This window comes from Sinohyriopsis cumingii, chromosome 7 (assembly GCF_028554795.1).
Source record: "Sinohyriopsis cumingii isolate HCF-2022 chromosome 7, ASM2855479v2, whole genome shotgun sequence".
Taxonomy (NCBI): domain Eukaryota; kingdom Metazoa; phylum Mollusca; class Bivalvia; order Unionida; family Unionidae; genus Sinohyriopsis; species Sinohyriopsis cumingii.
Genome location: NC_142967.1, coordinates 114,153,192 through 114,166,996, shown reverse-complemented (window position 1 = coordinate 114,166,996; position 13,805 = coordinate 114,153,192). Strand labels below are relative to the sequence as shown.

Below are 13,805 nucleotides of genomic sequence, written 5' to 3'. Positions count from 1 at the left end.
TATTTTATTTTGTAGAGTATTGGAAGTACTCGTGGTACGCCAATTCTCAACGTATATAAAGTAGAAGAAATAAAATCAATATCCAGGACTAAAATTGTACAAAAGTCATACCTAAAATGGCAATAGGATTAATCTATAACTGTTACTAATTTTATGAGCAGTCTGTGTTTCTGGAAAAACGTAACCACTGAATTAAATAATTTGAAGAAACAAACCACTTTTAATTTTTGGCCAATAAAAGTAATTCAAGATTTTGTGATACATCTTATTGATGCCAAAATTACCAGCCAAAGGAATTTCATTGGTCAAACTAAGAACATTCAATCCATTCTCTATGCATTTGGAACTAAACCTTTATATTTCGCCGACCACTCGTTACCGGCAGGTACCTCAGGTGGTCACCATTTTCTCATACGGATGCATTTTTACACAAAAAAAACATGTACTTATGTGGTTTCATTTACATTACGGGCCCTCTGAAACAAATAGGAGCTCTCATTATCATTTGTCCGTCCGACGAAAAGTGATTGTCGTTTTTGTCGTCCTGATTCGAATAAAGAGAATGAGTAGTTAAAAGAGGATCAATGTGATCATTACCCTTTGATTCATCCAAACGATGAGTAAAATTGACCACATCAAAAGCCTGACCAACAACATGTGTCAGGTGATTGAATACTTTCCAGATCAGCATATGCTCGTGCCATATTTCTAGTAACTGCACATGCTGAAAATATATCATTGATTTCTATTTCAATAGGATCGACGTTCTAATCCAGCCAAGGCTTGCCAGTTACAGGTGGAATCCCCACATACTTATCTACAGCCAGGTCAATGGCTAGTAATAAATATATACCTCGATGGGAAAAAGGCGACACTACCGATTGCCATGGGTCATGAGATTAAACCTGATAAAAAAATTTACAAAATGGAGAGGGACATTAACAGAACCGCATAGTACTCCATGAAAAAACCACACTATCATTAAACAAAAATTTCTCAGAAAAGGCAAAATTCCTGATAATAAAAGGCTTTAAGAAGCCCCCTACCCATAAAAGTCCAGTTGGGATATTTTTGACCGAGACTCCAATGAGTGATATAGAACTCTTTGACATGATTGGTTCATAATAATCCACAATAAAATCAGACGGGTATGCTTGATCCAACAAATTTGTTGCTTCAATACGTGACTGTAACTGTCACCTCCTAGAAATAAAATCATTTGGAACAGGCCTTACTTAATGCTCTTGCTTATTTTTCAATTTGTTGCAATCAGAAATAACGCACTATTTCTTCTTGCAATAGGTACTCGTCGGAAGAGAAATTGACTTTTGATCAATCTTATCAGACAATTGGAAGTATTCATATTGAATTGGAATAGTTATTTTTTTACAAGAACACTGCTGAATGGTAGACTTGCCGACAAAGTAAACTTTATGAGTTACATAATCCTTGTCAGCTGAACGAGCGGCATTTCTAACGTTTCGACATTATGCTCATCAAGTTATGTCTTAACGTCACTATGGACGCAATCCTTGAACTTTTCAACTAGTATGAGTAGTCCGAGACTTTTGCAATCTTGACCACCTTTCTTGGCTAAACACCACCTAGCAAATGAGGGCTCTTTTTCTCTTGCAGATTCGACATATGTTTATCAAATTTTCTTATTCATAAAGTTCCTGAAAGTTTGTCGATAAGCCACACGTATCAGCTAATAACCATTCATTCCTTAACCAGACCATAATCAGCATTTTATCGCAATGACAGAAGAGTAGATGTCACGAGCTTTGTCAAAATGTTCTCTTTGCAATATTAGAATACAATCCTCTCTTGGCCATTTCAAAAGGTCATCACTTTGTAATGAGGAAACAATTTCTATACTTCCTTTCTTTAAAGGTTGATACTAACGTAATATTCTAAGTAACATAACAATCTTGAATTTTTTGTAATGTGGGGTCTTTCAGTTTACTTGGCTGACTTTATTTATTTTAATCTGAATTGAAATTCCCTTTTTTCTTTGTTTCTTTCTGTCTGAATTTTGATTTGCTTTTCTCTTTACTCTTTCGACAAATGCATTTGAAATTGTCTTTCTTTTTCTTGTCACTGCATTGTCTCGTGGGTCGGTAGTTCTGTTCGGGGTTTTTCTGGGTTATTCCTTCGCCATTAATACTGGCCACCACGTATAGCCTATCGTGTGCTGAAAAATGGCGTTAAACTCTCCAATAACAACAACATGAAGCATTGTTTTTGTTCTTTTTATAACTGCGCTTGTCTTTCCTTTGTAACTGTATTTGTAGTTCTTCTTTCTGAAGCTGAAGTTTTCTTAACTCAGTTTCATTCTTGTATTTTAATTTCAATTTCATAACTTTTACGTCAAAGCAAGTTTGAGACTCACTAATCAAATCCAAAATGCTTTCATCCAAAACATTCTTTTCCATCAGATAATGGACCATAATAATTTGTATTTCTTGCTTCGTTAAAGAAACCTTTGCCCCAAAAGATCGTATTATCAGGTATTTGTCAAGGAGTCTAGCTGCTCCTGGATACTATTTGAAATAAGGATCTCCACTTAGATGATGTTGTAAAAGCCTGATAGTTTCACAATATATTTCTAAAATGTGAAATAATACCCGGGACTTATGAGATTACAAAAAAGTGAATTGAAAATAAGAAAAAATAGTTTCCTGAAATATTCCAGAGAAAAATGAATATCCCGGACGAGCCCCCAATTTTATCTTGCGAGTTTATTTTCTTAAAGCAAGTAACACAAAATAGTGAAAAGCAAAAGGCTTTGTAAAATTCAACAAATAATTTATTTCAAACGCTATAATGCTCATGCTCCAATCATCCATCTATACTGCATCACTTTTTCCAACTGCATTATTTACATTCTCCCTGAAAATGCTCAGAACAGTACGTGAACAAAGGTTTATTTTAATGTTAATATTTAACATTTGTTTAAAATGTGATGATAAAATATATTCCATCTATTGAGGGTCAGATTATGGTTGAAATATGATAACATAGATAGATAGATCTAATCAACAAATTCTGAATCACTGGAGGATTTTTGAACAATATAATTAATGTTATTATAAATAACTTAATAGCCCTAATCTGATCTTCTCATTTTGTTGAGCGAATCAAACCTTAGGGCGTGCATTATAACTCAACATTTTCGTGACCTACAGTGAATCTAAATCCGTGGCTTACTTGTCTGAAACAGTTGAATCTATAGACAATTAAATTGTAAAATTTCAAATACGTCAGTGACATTCTACATTCGCAAGACTGCTTTGAAGTACAAACGTTTGGTTTTAGAACAGTGATTCTTCAGTCGTCCTAGCACGTTAGCCCATAAACCATTAGAGTCTCATTCGGAATACATTTGGATAGTTTCCAGATTCCTATGAATTCGATAGCACCATTTAAGATTTTATAAGAATTCATACACTAAGTTATTTTTTATTCTTTCATTTGTTTGATTTTATAATTTAGGGAAATAAATTTATATTTTAGAAATTTGAATGATTGTTGACTTTTACGTTGTCATCTTATTTACGGTTAAGCCCTATACGTAATAATATTTTCTGCTGTGTTTATGTAGAGAATCTTGCACAAATATAAACAGCGACATCAATGTACACCGCATAGACAAAATGGAAATGTTTGCATCGTAACTGTATCGCCGTTGTTATCGCTTACATTTGTAAAGGTTGCTGTAATTATATTTCGAAAATCTAATAACAACCATGTCGCAAAACAGTAATAATGGAACGCAAAATCTTTCACGCTAGCGTTAGCATTATATTCAATAATCACTCATCGCATCGTGTCTTGATCGTGGTAAAAGTATTATGGTCATGGCCACAGTAATAGCTCACCATTATAAAATTTAAAACGCTAATTGTAACGCTGCTTTAATGTTATAAGGAAATAGCCATTTTGATCAAAGGCGTTTATACCATCTGTTCAATATTTGAATATGTTCTGTCTCGCCTGCATAAGCTGAGGTAATGATATTGCTTTATTGATTTATACAAGGTTGTGTTTTGTCTGACATTATTAATTATTCCTGGTTATTATATTCCCTGCCTTTAAGTCCAATCCTTACACATCTGCGTATATGTTTATGTGGATCAGTCAATATGGGAGATGGTCACAAAGTGTGGGTGTCGCAAAGTAGATGTTAACATCTCTCAGTTGGTATGGACACCGACTGCTAGGAGTGGACGATTGTGAGTAAGTCTGTGAATGGGTCATTATGTATGCGGATGGTGTTCAATACAACTGTATTGTTCTGGGCGGTTGGCATCGGTGATGGTCAGTCAGACTATGTGCCAGTAGATGTAGGTAATGGTCAATAAGATCTGTACTGGTTTAATCAGTATGTGTGGGTGATGGTAAGTAAGACAGTTAATTGTCTACTATATGTGCTTGTTGATCAGAATGACTGTATGCGTCATCAAGTGTGAATGAGTAACAACTAGTCTGTGTGCTGCTCTTTTCAGTAGGTATGGGCGACTGTTGATAACATTGTTGATGGGTCAGTAGGTGTGAATGGGCGTTAGTAAGTTTAGTTAACATAAATATGTGGGTCAGTATGTGAGGGTGATGGTTAGTAAGACTTTGTCTTGGACAGTAGGCGTACTCGATCGTTAGTAAGTTTTTGATAGGGAGGTGTCGGTGTTTTGCACTGAACGATGTTCAATTCCCCAAGAATATCATATACATATGGGAATTTTATCTTTAATAAACACCATTGCCTGTGCAGAAAAATACTTTCAATGGGATGAATGTGTAGGATAAAGAGGACTATATATATATATATATATATATATATATATATATATATATATATATATATATATATATATAGTATAAAGTATATAAAAAGGCAACTGCTCATAAAATCAGTTTTGCATATGTAGAGAAAATACCCAAAGAGTGTTGTGGGTAGTCGGTAGTAGCAGTACGGACAAAAAGGCTCTGTTTAATATTGTGGGGGAAACCGAATTTGCATCTTTCTAACTTTAACAATCCTGCTAATATATTAAAATGAATTATTACTGCATGTCAAACAGTTTTGCTTGAATTTGATTAGACCATGGCAAAATTCACTGTACAAGAGACACTTTATTAATATGAGAGTTTAACTAAAAAATATGGTCACCTTTCTAGAGCATTATTCAGTTGAGTTATGGTGGATGACTGATGATACTAGAATGTTTATTTTCAGCTTAGTAACATTTTAGGTCATGTCTTTTTTAAAGCAAAGTCATTATGCAACTTTATCTTGGCGAGATCTTATCTGGGGTCGCACTTCAATGTCAGATCTCATCAGTAATGTCTTTAACTAATTTACTATACAGCCTAGACCTTGCCTATGAAAAACACGTTCCTTCTCATAACGAAATGAGAAAAATAATGATAATTATAGTCGGGTTTGCAATCTCCATCTCGATCGTATTGAGTCATTTTATATATGGGCTGATATACGTTCGTAACACATATATCTACGATACCTTTAGCTCACAATGTACACAGTATATGGTGTGGGGGTTGGGGTACTTTGAAGGAAGCTTTTAACAGTTTATATTATATATCATTCAGCATATATGAGAGCCAAATGTTTCTTTCAAGGACACAATGTTATCTAGGATGGGAGGGAAATTAACTCGCGACCCCTGGATTACGATAAAGAATCCAACGCTTTATCAATTGAACGATAGATGTTCACCCTATCCTCGCCACCCCTCAACTTCGAGCTATTCCAGCAATTTTGAAAAGGCGTATTATACATTAAACATGTTAATCAATTAATTGCTTTATTTGTTTCTGAATTATACATGAACCGCAATATGGAAACGAAAGCAATATGGAAAGGTCATACGAGATTTTAGGATGGACATTTTGTAAATGCTGTAATATTAATCAGATTTTATTGTTGCAATATCTTACTCTTTATGATCGAGAATCTTTAAAGCCGCTTCCGAACAGAATATGCTCTGTAACGACTAATACCATTTTATATTAACATAAGCAATTGTATATGTATTACTTAAGATAATAGCCTCAACCTTTTGTACAAAACATTTTTTCTTTTGATCCCATCCACCCTGTCCGTAACGACTATATCTTAAATGGGTAGAATAACTGATCAATATTGTATAGATGATAGTAAAATTTAGATAACGATATAGCAGTAAATACAAAACCAATGCAAAAGGGGAGGGGGAACTACTTGTTCAATAGTTCTAAAAATACGTTCCTGAGAAAATATTAGAAGTGTACCAATTTCTGATTTGTGCAAAGGAGGAAGGATCACTGATAGTTATGTGGCACATTCTATAAATGTGACTGTTCTAGCAAAGGTCTCAGTGAAATAGGATTTTCAGACGTGTACAGCTTAATTGATTTCGAGTATTTACAGCATCAGTAGGCGATTATGTGTTGGTTTCAATGCGGAAGTTACATGAAGTATATTGGAGTGGTTTTATTGTGATATATATTTAGATGAATAGGGGCTGAATATTGAGACTGGACTTGTTCGCCCTCAAGAAAATGAATGGAAGGTAAGAACTGTTGGATCTTGAATGTATATTTAGAAAAATATATAGTTTTACGATTAGGCCAATAAATAGCAACACATTATATTACATGATACTTCACTTATGACCACATTACCATTCCCTTAAACAATACACGGATTTTCCTTCTTAGATAATACTAATTCATTTCGGGCCAGATATACAGAATAGCATGATTGCTTCGCATAAAATCGTTTCAGTAGTTGAATTTAGCATCAGAAAATCACCACCCTTAACGTCATTTACTGTCATTACTGAACGAATTTCAAACGATAACGAACAAACAGGTGCTTCGAAAGAAAAGTTTAAACTTCATTTTATTCAGTTTGTTTATCGATAAATTCTACGTCAGTTTAGGCTTTCGTAAATATGCATTAAAACGAATTAAACCAGACCTAAACGCATACATAAAGATAAAATATTAGATCTGATAAAAATTATCCCATTCCATTGTTACACAGATCCAAAGCAAATGAAGCAATTGACTGACCAAAATGTACTTCTTATATGGCTCTTCGTACAGTTGCTTCAATCGTCTATATTATTATACTGACCAGTCAATACAAAACTTGCATAGCTATCAATCATAAGCCAGAACGAGTCATACGATACTTGAATGTAAAAAGAGTATTAAGGTTGGCGAGATATTGGGATTAAATAGCTTTATTATTTTATTTTTATTGCTATTTGTTTAATTGAAATGTATTGAACGTTGCTAAAATGATTCTTTTTATTATTATTAGTGTTTCTGGTTTTCTAAGTTAGTAGCTTTTAAAAGAGCATACATTAAACTTTGTGTGTTTCATAATGGTTTTCCAAACCAATACGGCTTGAAAGTCATAGTACTTCAAAATTCCAAATATACAAGCATTATGAAGCACAGTCTCTTCTCGCAGATATTTATTTATGATCGTCGTTATTTTACACGTATTAATATAATTTGAATTAAACCCTAAAAAGCACAATTGTTCCTATATCTTTTCTCTAAAATAGCAAACGTATTATAAAAACTAGCTCTTTCATGTAACATAGGCCCACCAAAGCAAATTGACGTTTTGTCTTTTAAAACAAAGGTGACAGGAAAATGAAAGCTCCATTAACTTTCCATATATTCAAAAAGCGCAATGGATTTACTTATAGATAATTTTTAGCAAGTAATATTTTAATTTTATTTATTGATTTACCTTGATATGATAATATATTAATGTACATGATCCTTAATTTCTTTCCAGAAACTGAGATGGAGATGAAGTTTCGAGTTGTAACGTGTCTGCTTCTATTTTCAATCTGGATTCTTCATGGAAAAGAAGTACTCGGTATGTAGACAGCACCTTCATAATAAGACAGTATTTTTTTTATCACTGGCAGAGGTTTACAGACTTGGTTAAAATGAACATTGTTCTGAAGCATTCAGAAGTGTCTTAAAACTGCCTTTACAACAATGGTGATGATCTTTAGCTTCAACCGCTGTCATCGCACATCGATGTAAATTATGAAAAGCGAGACGTGTTAAATAAAACATTACGCCGGATAGGGTAATTGAGAACTGTTGTTTTTTTTTTATGTGCGTTCAGGTTTGGTGAGGGAATATAAGTATATTTGATAACATGTTTATTATTAACATTGCCTTCCTTTTCTCAATAGATGCCTTGTTCCTAGATTTATTCTTTCGTTTGATAGTTAATATTGCCCGGCCAATTCCACTGACAACCACCTAAACTAAAATTGTTGATTTTAAATATTCATCATACCGGAATTGTTGATACACTTTGCCATAGGGGCCAAAAATTGGACATAATCTTAGCAAGGCAAACGCTTCTAAACTAATGTAAATATGTTGGAAAAACCTGGCTTCTAATGGCACTCCAATATTTAGAATGATATCAGCGTTACCATATGACAAACGCGAGAATACGACGTCATAAAAATGAAATATTTGGTGGAGAAAGCAATAATTGGACAGAAAATCATAGTACGGTGATCCCTTCAAACCAAGATAAATGTGAAAAGAATAGTGCGTTTCCGTAGAAGCTCTGTGTTCAGCTGACCATTGAGGATTGGCGTGGCGACGTTTTCATGAAGAGAAAAAATAACGCCTAACAATACACTGTGCAGTAATTGCTGACTTGATGCGCGTGAGACTGATTCTTGAAAATGCTAAAGTACTCGTTGATTCTCGAACATACCTGGTGACATCACGGGATCTGCGCTGCTATTCAACATTAATCTGATCCTCACATTTCTGTTTACAATTTTCTAGCACATCAACCAGCTGATGCAGTAGTACAATATGTTCCAATATCTTATGTTTAACGCGTGAAATTTCATCCTTCAACCCTCAAATTATTGAACTCATCTTTATTATCATCGATTTTTGTGCATTTAAATTTAAATCAATGAAATAATACGCGTTTATTATAATGATAGAAAAAATATTTTTGCGGATACCTCATTGAAAAAAACAGTTCCATGTGAGCGGTGTTGTTTAAAAGAGTATTGCGGAGATTATGTCTCTGGAAATCACCGTGGATGAGACGTTTCATGCACTGGTTGTGGTGTCGAAACTAAATCAACATCTAAGTTGTGTCGAGATTATAGGGCTGTTTAACCGCGTTAAAATACATGGAATCACACCCGACTAGCAGACGCCCAGACATTATCAGCTGTAAGTTCATTTTTTTCTTTTTCATTCGTTCTTGTTTTATTTTTAGTTGAATAATACACATTTATTTTAATATGGAGTACGAATTTATAAATTTAATCAGCATCGTACCCAATCTCATCAAGTTTGACTTCGATCGAATAGCTCAACATCCAGTACTTTTACTTAATTGATTAAATCTTTATGATTTTATCAGTGATGCAAAATGTAAGTTTCTAATGATAGTGCCGCTCATATGTGGTCGACGTGGTTCTTTGAATATGACAAGTTCGCTTGCAGCTAAAATCATCAGCGTGTTACCGTCAAGGGCGCGATACCTTATTTGGATTAAATGTCTCACCGAGCATCGTGATTGTGGTTGGATAATCCGAGATAAACATGAACCTAAACGCCAATCTCGATTGAAGGTACGCGTCATTATGCTGACAAGTTCAACATCACATGGGGCTGCTATCTGGGATCGGCAAGCATTTTACGAAATCGCGATTCCGTACACGGCTGCTGTGCATGGAATTTATCAAATGCAGCCACCGAACAAAAGCAAGCTCTCACCAATATGGGCTGGAATAATGAACTTGGTGTTACCGAACATTCTGCAAATCCAGCTCCTTGATCTCCGCTAACTCCAAATTTTTTTGTTGCTATTGATCAATGGAATAGCATTGTGCTTGGACGAGGAGCAACACTCTGCGACGTTGATGTGCTTGAGCGTAAAATTAGAATTCCTGTCATTATTAGCACGATCAGTGGTGAGATCATCAATAATTCTGTTAAATAGAACAATAAAGAAGCTGCCCTTGAACTAATCGAAAATAACGCACGTGTGTAGATGTCTACGTTAGAGTTTCAAGGTCAAACTCACGTCAAATTGTATCACAGCCATATTTATCAGGCTCGCTGTGATATTTCCAAACATAAAGACAATTTTCAGTCTGGTATTTCGATCAAATAGTGCCATCACGTGCGACTTGCTACTAAACAAAACTACTACACAATCAGTAGTGAATAGGGGCACCCTAGGGACAATGGGAATTACCATTCCAGACCCCCCCGGGCAACTCTATGGACTATGTAAATTTAACATGGAGAAACATCGTGGGCAACTCTAGGGCCATGGGGAATTAGCATTACATGGGAATAGAGTTTGGGTCTGTCTAGGGACAAGGGAAATTGAACATGGTCAATAGAGTTTGGGTCTGTCTAGGCACAAGGGGAATTGAATTTGGGATTTTTGTTTTTTTTTTATAAAATTTTTTTAAAAAAAGGGGGTAGGCAATTGAAAGTCATTCTCTTTTCGAGAAATATGGGTGGCCCTGAAAAGGGCCTTTGCGTTTATGTTAATGTATCCATTAACATAAAGGGCATTTGTGGCATCTTCTTGTCCTCAAGCTGCGTCTTACTCGAGGGCCATAAATTAGTGTCCTCTTGAGGCAACCTTGTCTTTCTACGTACACTCTTCGTATCCACAGACTGGTGTCTGACTTGTCGACAATGGTCCACTTGGACCGGACATACATGAGCATGTCCGTCCTAAACATCATGGAAGACACAAGGGTGGATGATTCGACTGTGGTCCACATCTTGAAGCGACGAGAACAGGTGAATCAATGCAGTGAACTGCGCTTATTTATAGGTAGAGGAAGGATTGAAACGGATTGAGTTCATTCACCAATCCAAACATGCGTTACAAAATTCAGTCACCCCGCATCCAATCCGAAGAGAGTAGTCTGTGACGTCACGTGGTCTATATAGATTCGCTAGCGCTTGTGTGCAGTCAATCTATGCGACAGTGATTCAACATGACGGAAACTCAGAAAACGATCCATTGGGGTGCACCAGCAGGGGAGACTGCCCAAGGGAACCAGGACTTACTTTCAGAAGAGGTACATTGGGATTTTGTGGATTTTCTTACCTCGCAAGAATTTGTTCCGGAACCTTCGTTACCTTCTTCATTACCGCAAGTGGAGAATTTTAGACAGAGACAGAAAGAAGAATTGGAGAAATTTATACAACGACAAAAGGAAGCGGAACAAGCTTTTCTTCTACAGCAGCAGCAAGAAGAAGAGGTTAGAAAAAAACAACAGCATCAACAGCAAGAAGAAGTAGCAGCAAAGAAACAAGAGGGTGAAAATCAAACGGTCACGGTACTGTTGGACATTTTAGCGGAGTTAAGAAGTCTGAAACAAATGTATCAGACTTCTTTATTACGACCGAAGAGAATACGACCTTCCCGAGCTAAACACGTTAACCCTGTGACTAAGCCTACCGTACCACCCTTAGTGATTTCAACCCAATCATCATCAACATTACGCAGTCCAGAAGTAGGCCTTGGCCGTGGCAAAGGCTTAAGGCAGTTAAAGTTGATTGCTTGAACTCACCCCTGCACCAAAATAAAAAGGCCCTTTTCAGGGCCACCCACGTCTCTCGAAAAGAGATAGCCTTTCAATTTGCCAATAACTCAAACCCCCCCCCAAAAAAAAAAAACCCAACCCATTTTACCCCTTATAGTACGTGTTTTTGTATGAGTGCGTGAGTGTACGTTCTTATTTTAAAATCAAAACTCAAAGACACTTACCTTATATCATTAATTTATTCTTTTATCCATTGCTACAATCCAATTCACAATTCACAACACAACACTTTAATAAAAAGTTCATTGATTTCTTCTTTCTCCTTGTTTAGTCTCTCTGTTTTTTTTAATTTCTTCACCGTCACACTCTTTTCTTCTTCTTCCTCCTCGCTTTCTTCCCTTCTTCTTTTCTTCTCCTGTTTCTTTTTCTTCACCTGTCTGCTTTCTTCCTCTGAAGAATCCCTCTCTTCTTCTGAAGAATTCCTCTTTTCTTCTGACTCCTGTTGTTTCTTTTTTGGGTAATCTGGAGACCAATGTCCTTTTTCTTGACAATAATAACAGGTATCTTTACTTTTTTCCTTTTTAGTCCCTGTTTTTTTTTTCTTGTTTGACGGTCTGGACACTCTGAAGACCAATGCCCTTTCTTCTGACAGATATAGCAAGTATCTTGACTTTTATCACGAAAGGAAGGAGAGTAGTCCGTGGGCTGGTCTGAAGAGAATTTTCTAATGACTCCTCGCAAAGCTCTGACGAAACGTTCGATTTGGCTAGTCTCTTCCATCGTTGTGCTCAGCTTGAGAGTGAAATGAATAGTGAAAGGACAAGACACACACCCTTTTATATACGCTGGTCTGCCATGACTATAAATTAGTCTATGGTGTTTAAACTTTGAGTCATTTGACGTTTTGCACTCAAGATGAAACGATCCTATTCATTCGAGAAGAAAGAAGAAGAAGAAAGTAAGAGACAGAAACGTGATCTATCGCCTCGTACCAGAGCTGAAGTCTTGGCACAAATTCATGCCAGTGATTTTGAAGAAGACATGAGTGAACCAGAATCCGAACCCTCTAAACCAAGTTCACCACCCTTAGTCAACCCTGAAAAATACTATTCCATTCGAGAGACGGAAAATTTAGAACCACGGCTTACAAATACACAGTGAAGTTTAAAGATTTCAAGGCTGAAGTGCCGTTAGAGAAAGCAGAAGTGTTTATCACTGGGGTGTGGGATTCTTTGCTCACCGCACTCAAGCGACAATGTCAACCCAAAGAAGACGATCGCTTGAGACTTTCCATACAACACGACGGTTTGAAATCCCCTGTTTGGATCGAGTTTAGCACCCCTGCAGAATTAACTGCTTCCAAAGTCATGGACAAGATTCAACACGTACAACAATCTAATGGTCAGTTTGACATCACCGATGGTAAAGCCACACTGGACATGACCCACGTCTCTCTTCCTCAAGGGACTGGACGCAAAAAGATGTTATTGGTGGACGACCTTCGCAACACCAAAACAAGTCTCGTCCGAATTAACAACCCTCATGACCAGATGTGTTTAGCCCGTGCCATCGTGGTGGGACGAACCTATGCCAACAAGAACGACACGGTAGAATGGAAAAGAACCTGGGAGAACATTCGAAAATCGAACCGAGCCAAACAACGAAACGGCGCAGAACTCCTGTTACAACAAGCCGGACTGTCCAAAGACATACCCTGTGGCATTCCTGAGATGCAAAAATTGCAAGATGCCCTAGCTCCACGCTACACCTTGAAAGTGCACCCTCAAGAAATGCGCGGGCCTCTGTTGTTTCGAGGCCAAGATTTTAAGGACGGAAAATACATTCATGTTTATTATCACGATGACCATTTCGATACCATTACCAGTATCACTGCATTCCTGGGATACAGTTATTACTGTGAGAAATGTGATTATGGTTTTAATAATCGAGAGCAACACAAGCATTGTGGATTGAAATGCCCAGGATGTTTGGCCTCTCCACCCTGTCTGAGCGAAGGACCAGTGCCTTGTTCAACTTGTCTGCGGACGTTTGTCAGCCCTACCTGTTACCAACAACATTTGAAGACGCAAGGTTCACAGCAGAAATGTGCTTGTCAGCTCCTGAGATTGTGCCCTACGTGTGGACAAGGCATATGTACCAATACTGCCAAGGCACACGTATGTCGAGGAAAGAAAAAATGTCACA

At 36.6% G+C, this 13,805-nt stretch overlaps 1 protein-coding gene across 1 annotated transcript in view; it reads left to right on the top strand.

Moving 5' to 3' along the window:
- The first annotated feature begins 6,428 nt into the window (after positions 1-6,428).
- LOC149795961 (contactin-2-like) overlaps positions 6,429-13,805 on the top strand; it is a 221,995-nt gene continuing 214,618 nt past the window's right edge. Inside the window, exons 1-2 of the mRNA XM_089963901.1 lie at positions 6,429-6,572; positions 7,820-7,903. Of these exons, the coding sequence (XP_089820027.1) occupies positions 6,566-6,572; positions 7,820-7,903 (91 nt within the window). The 5' untranslated portion in view covers positions 6,429-6,565. The remainder of the gene's footprint in view (positions 6,573-7,819; positions 7,904-13,805) is intronic.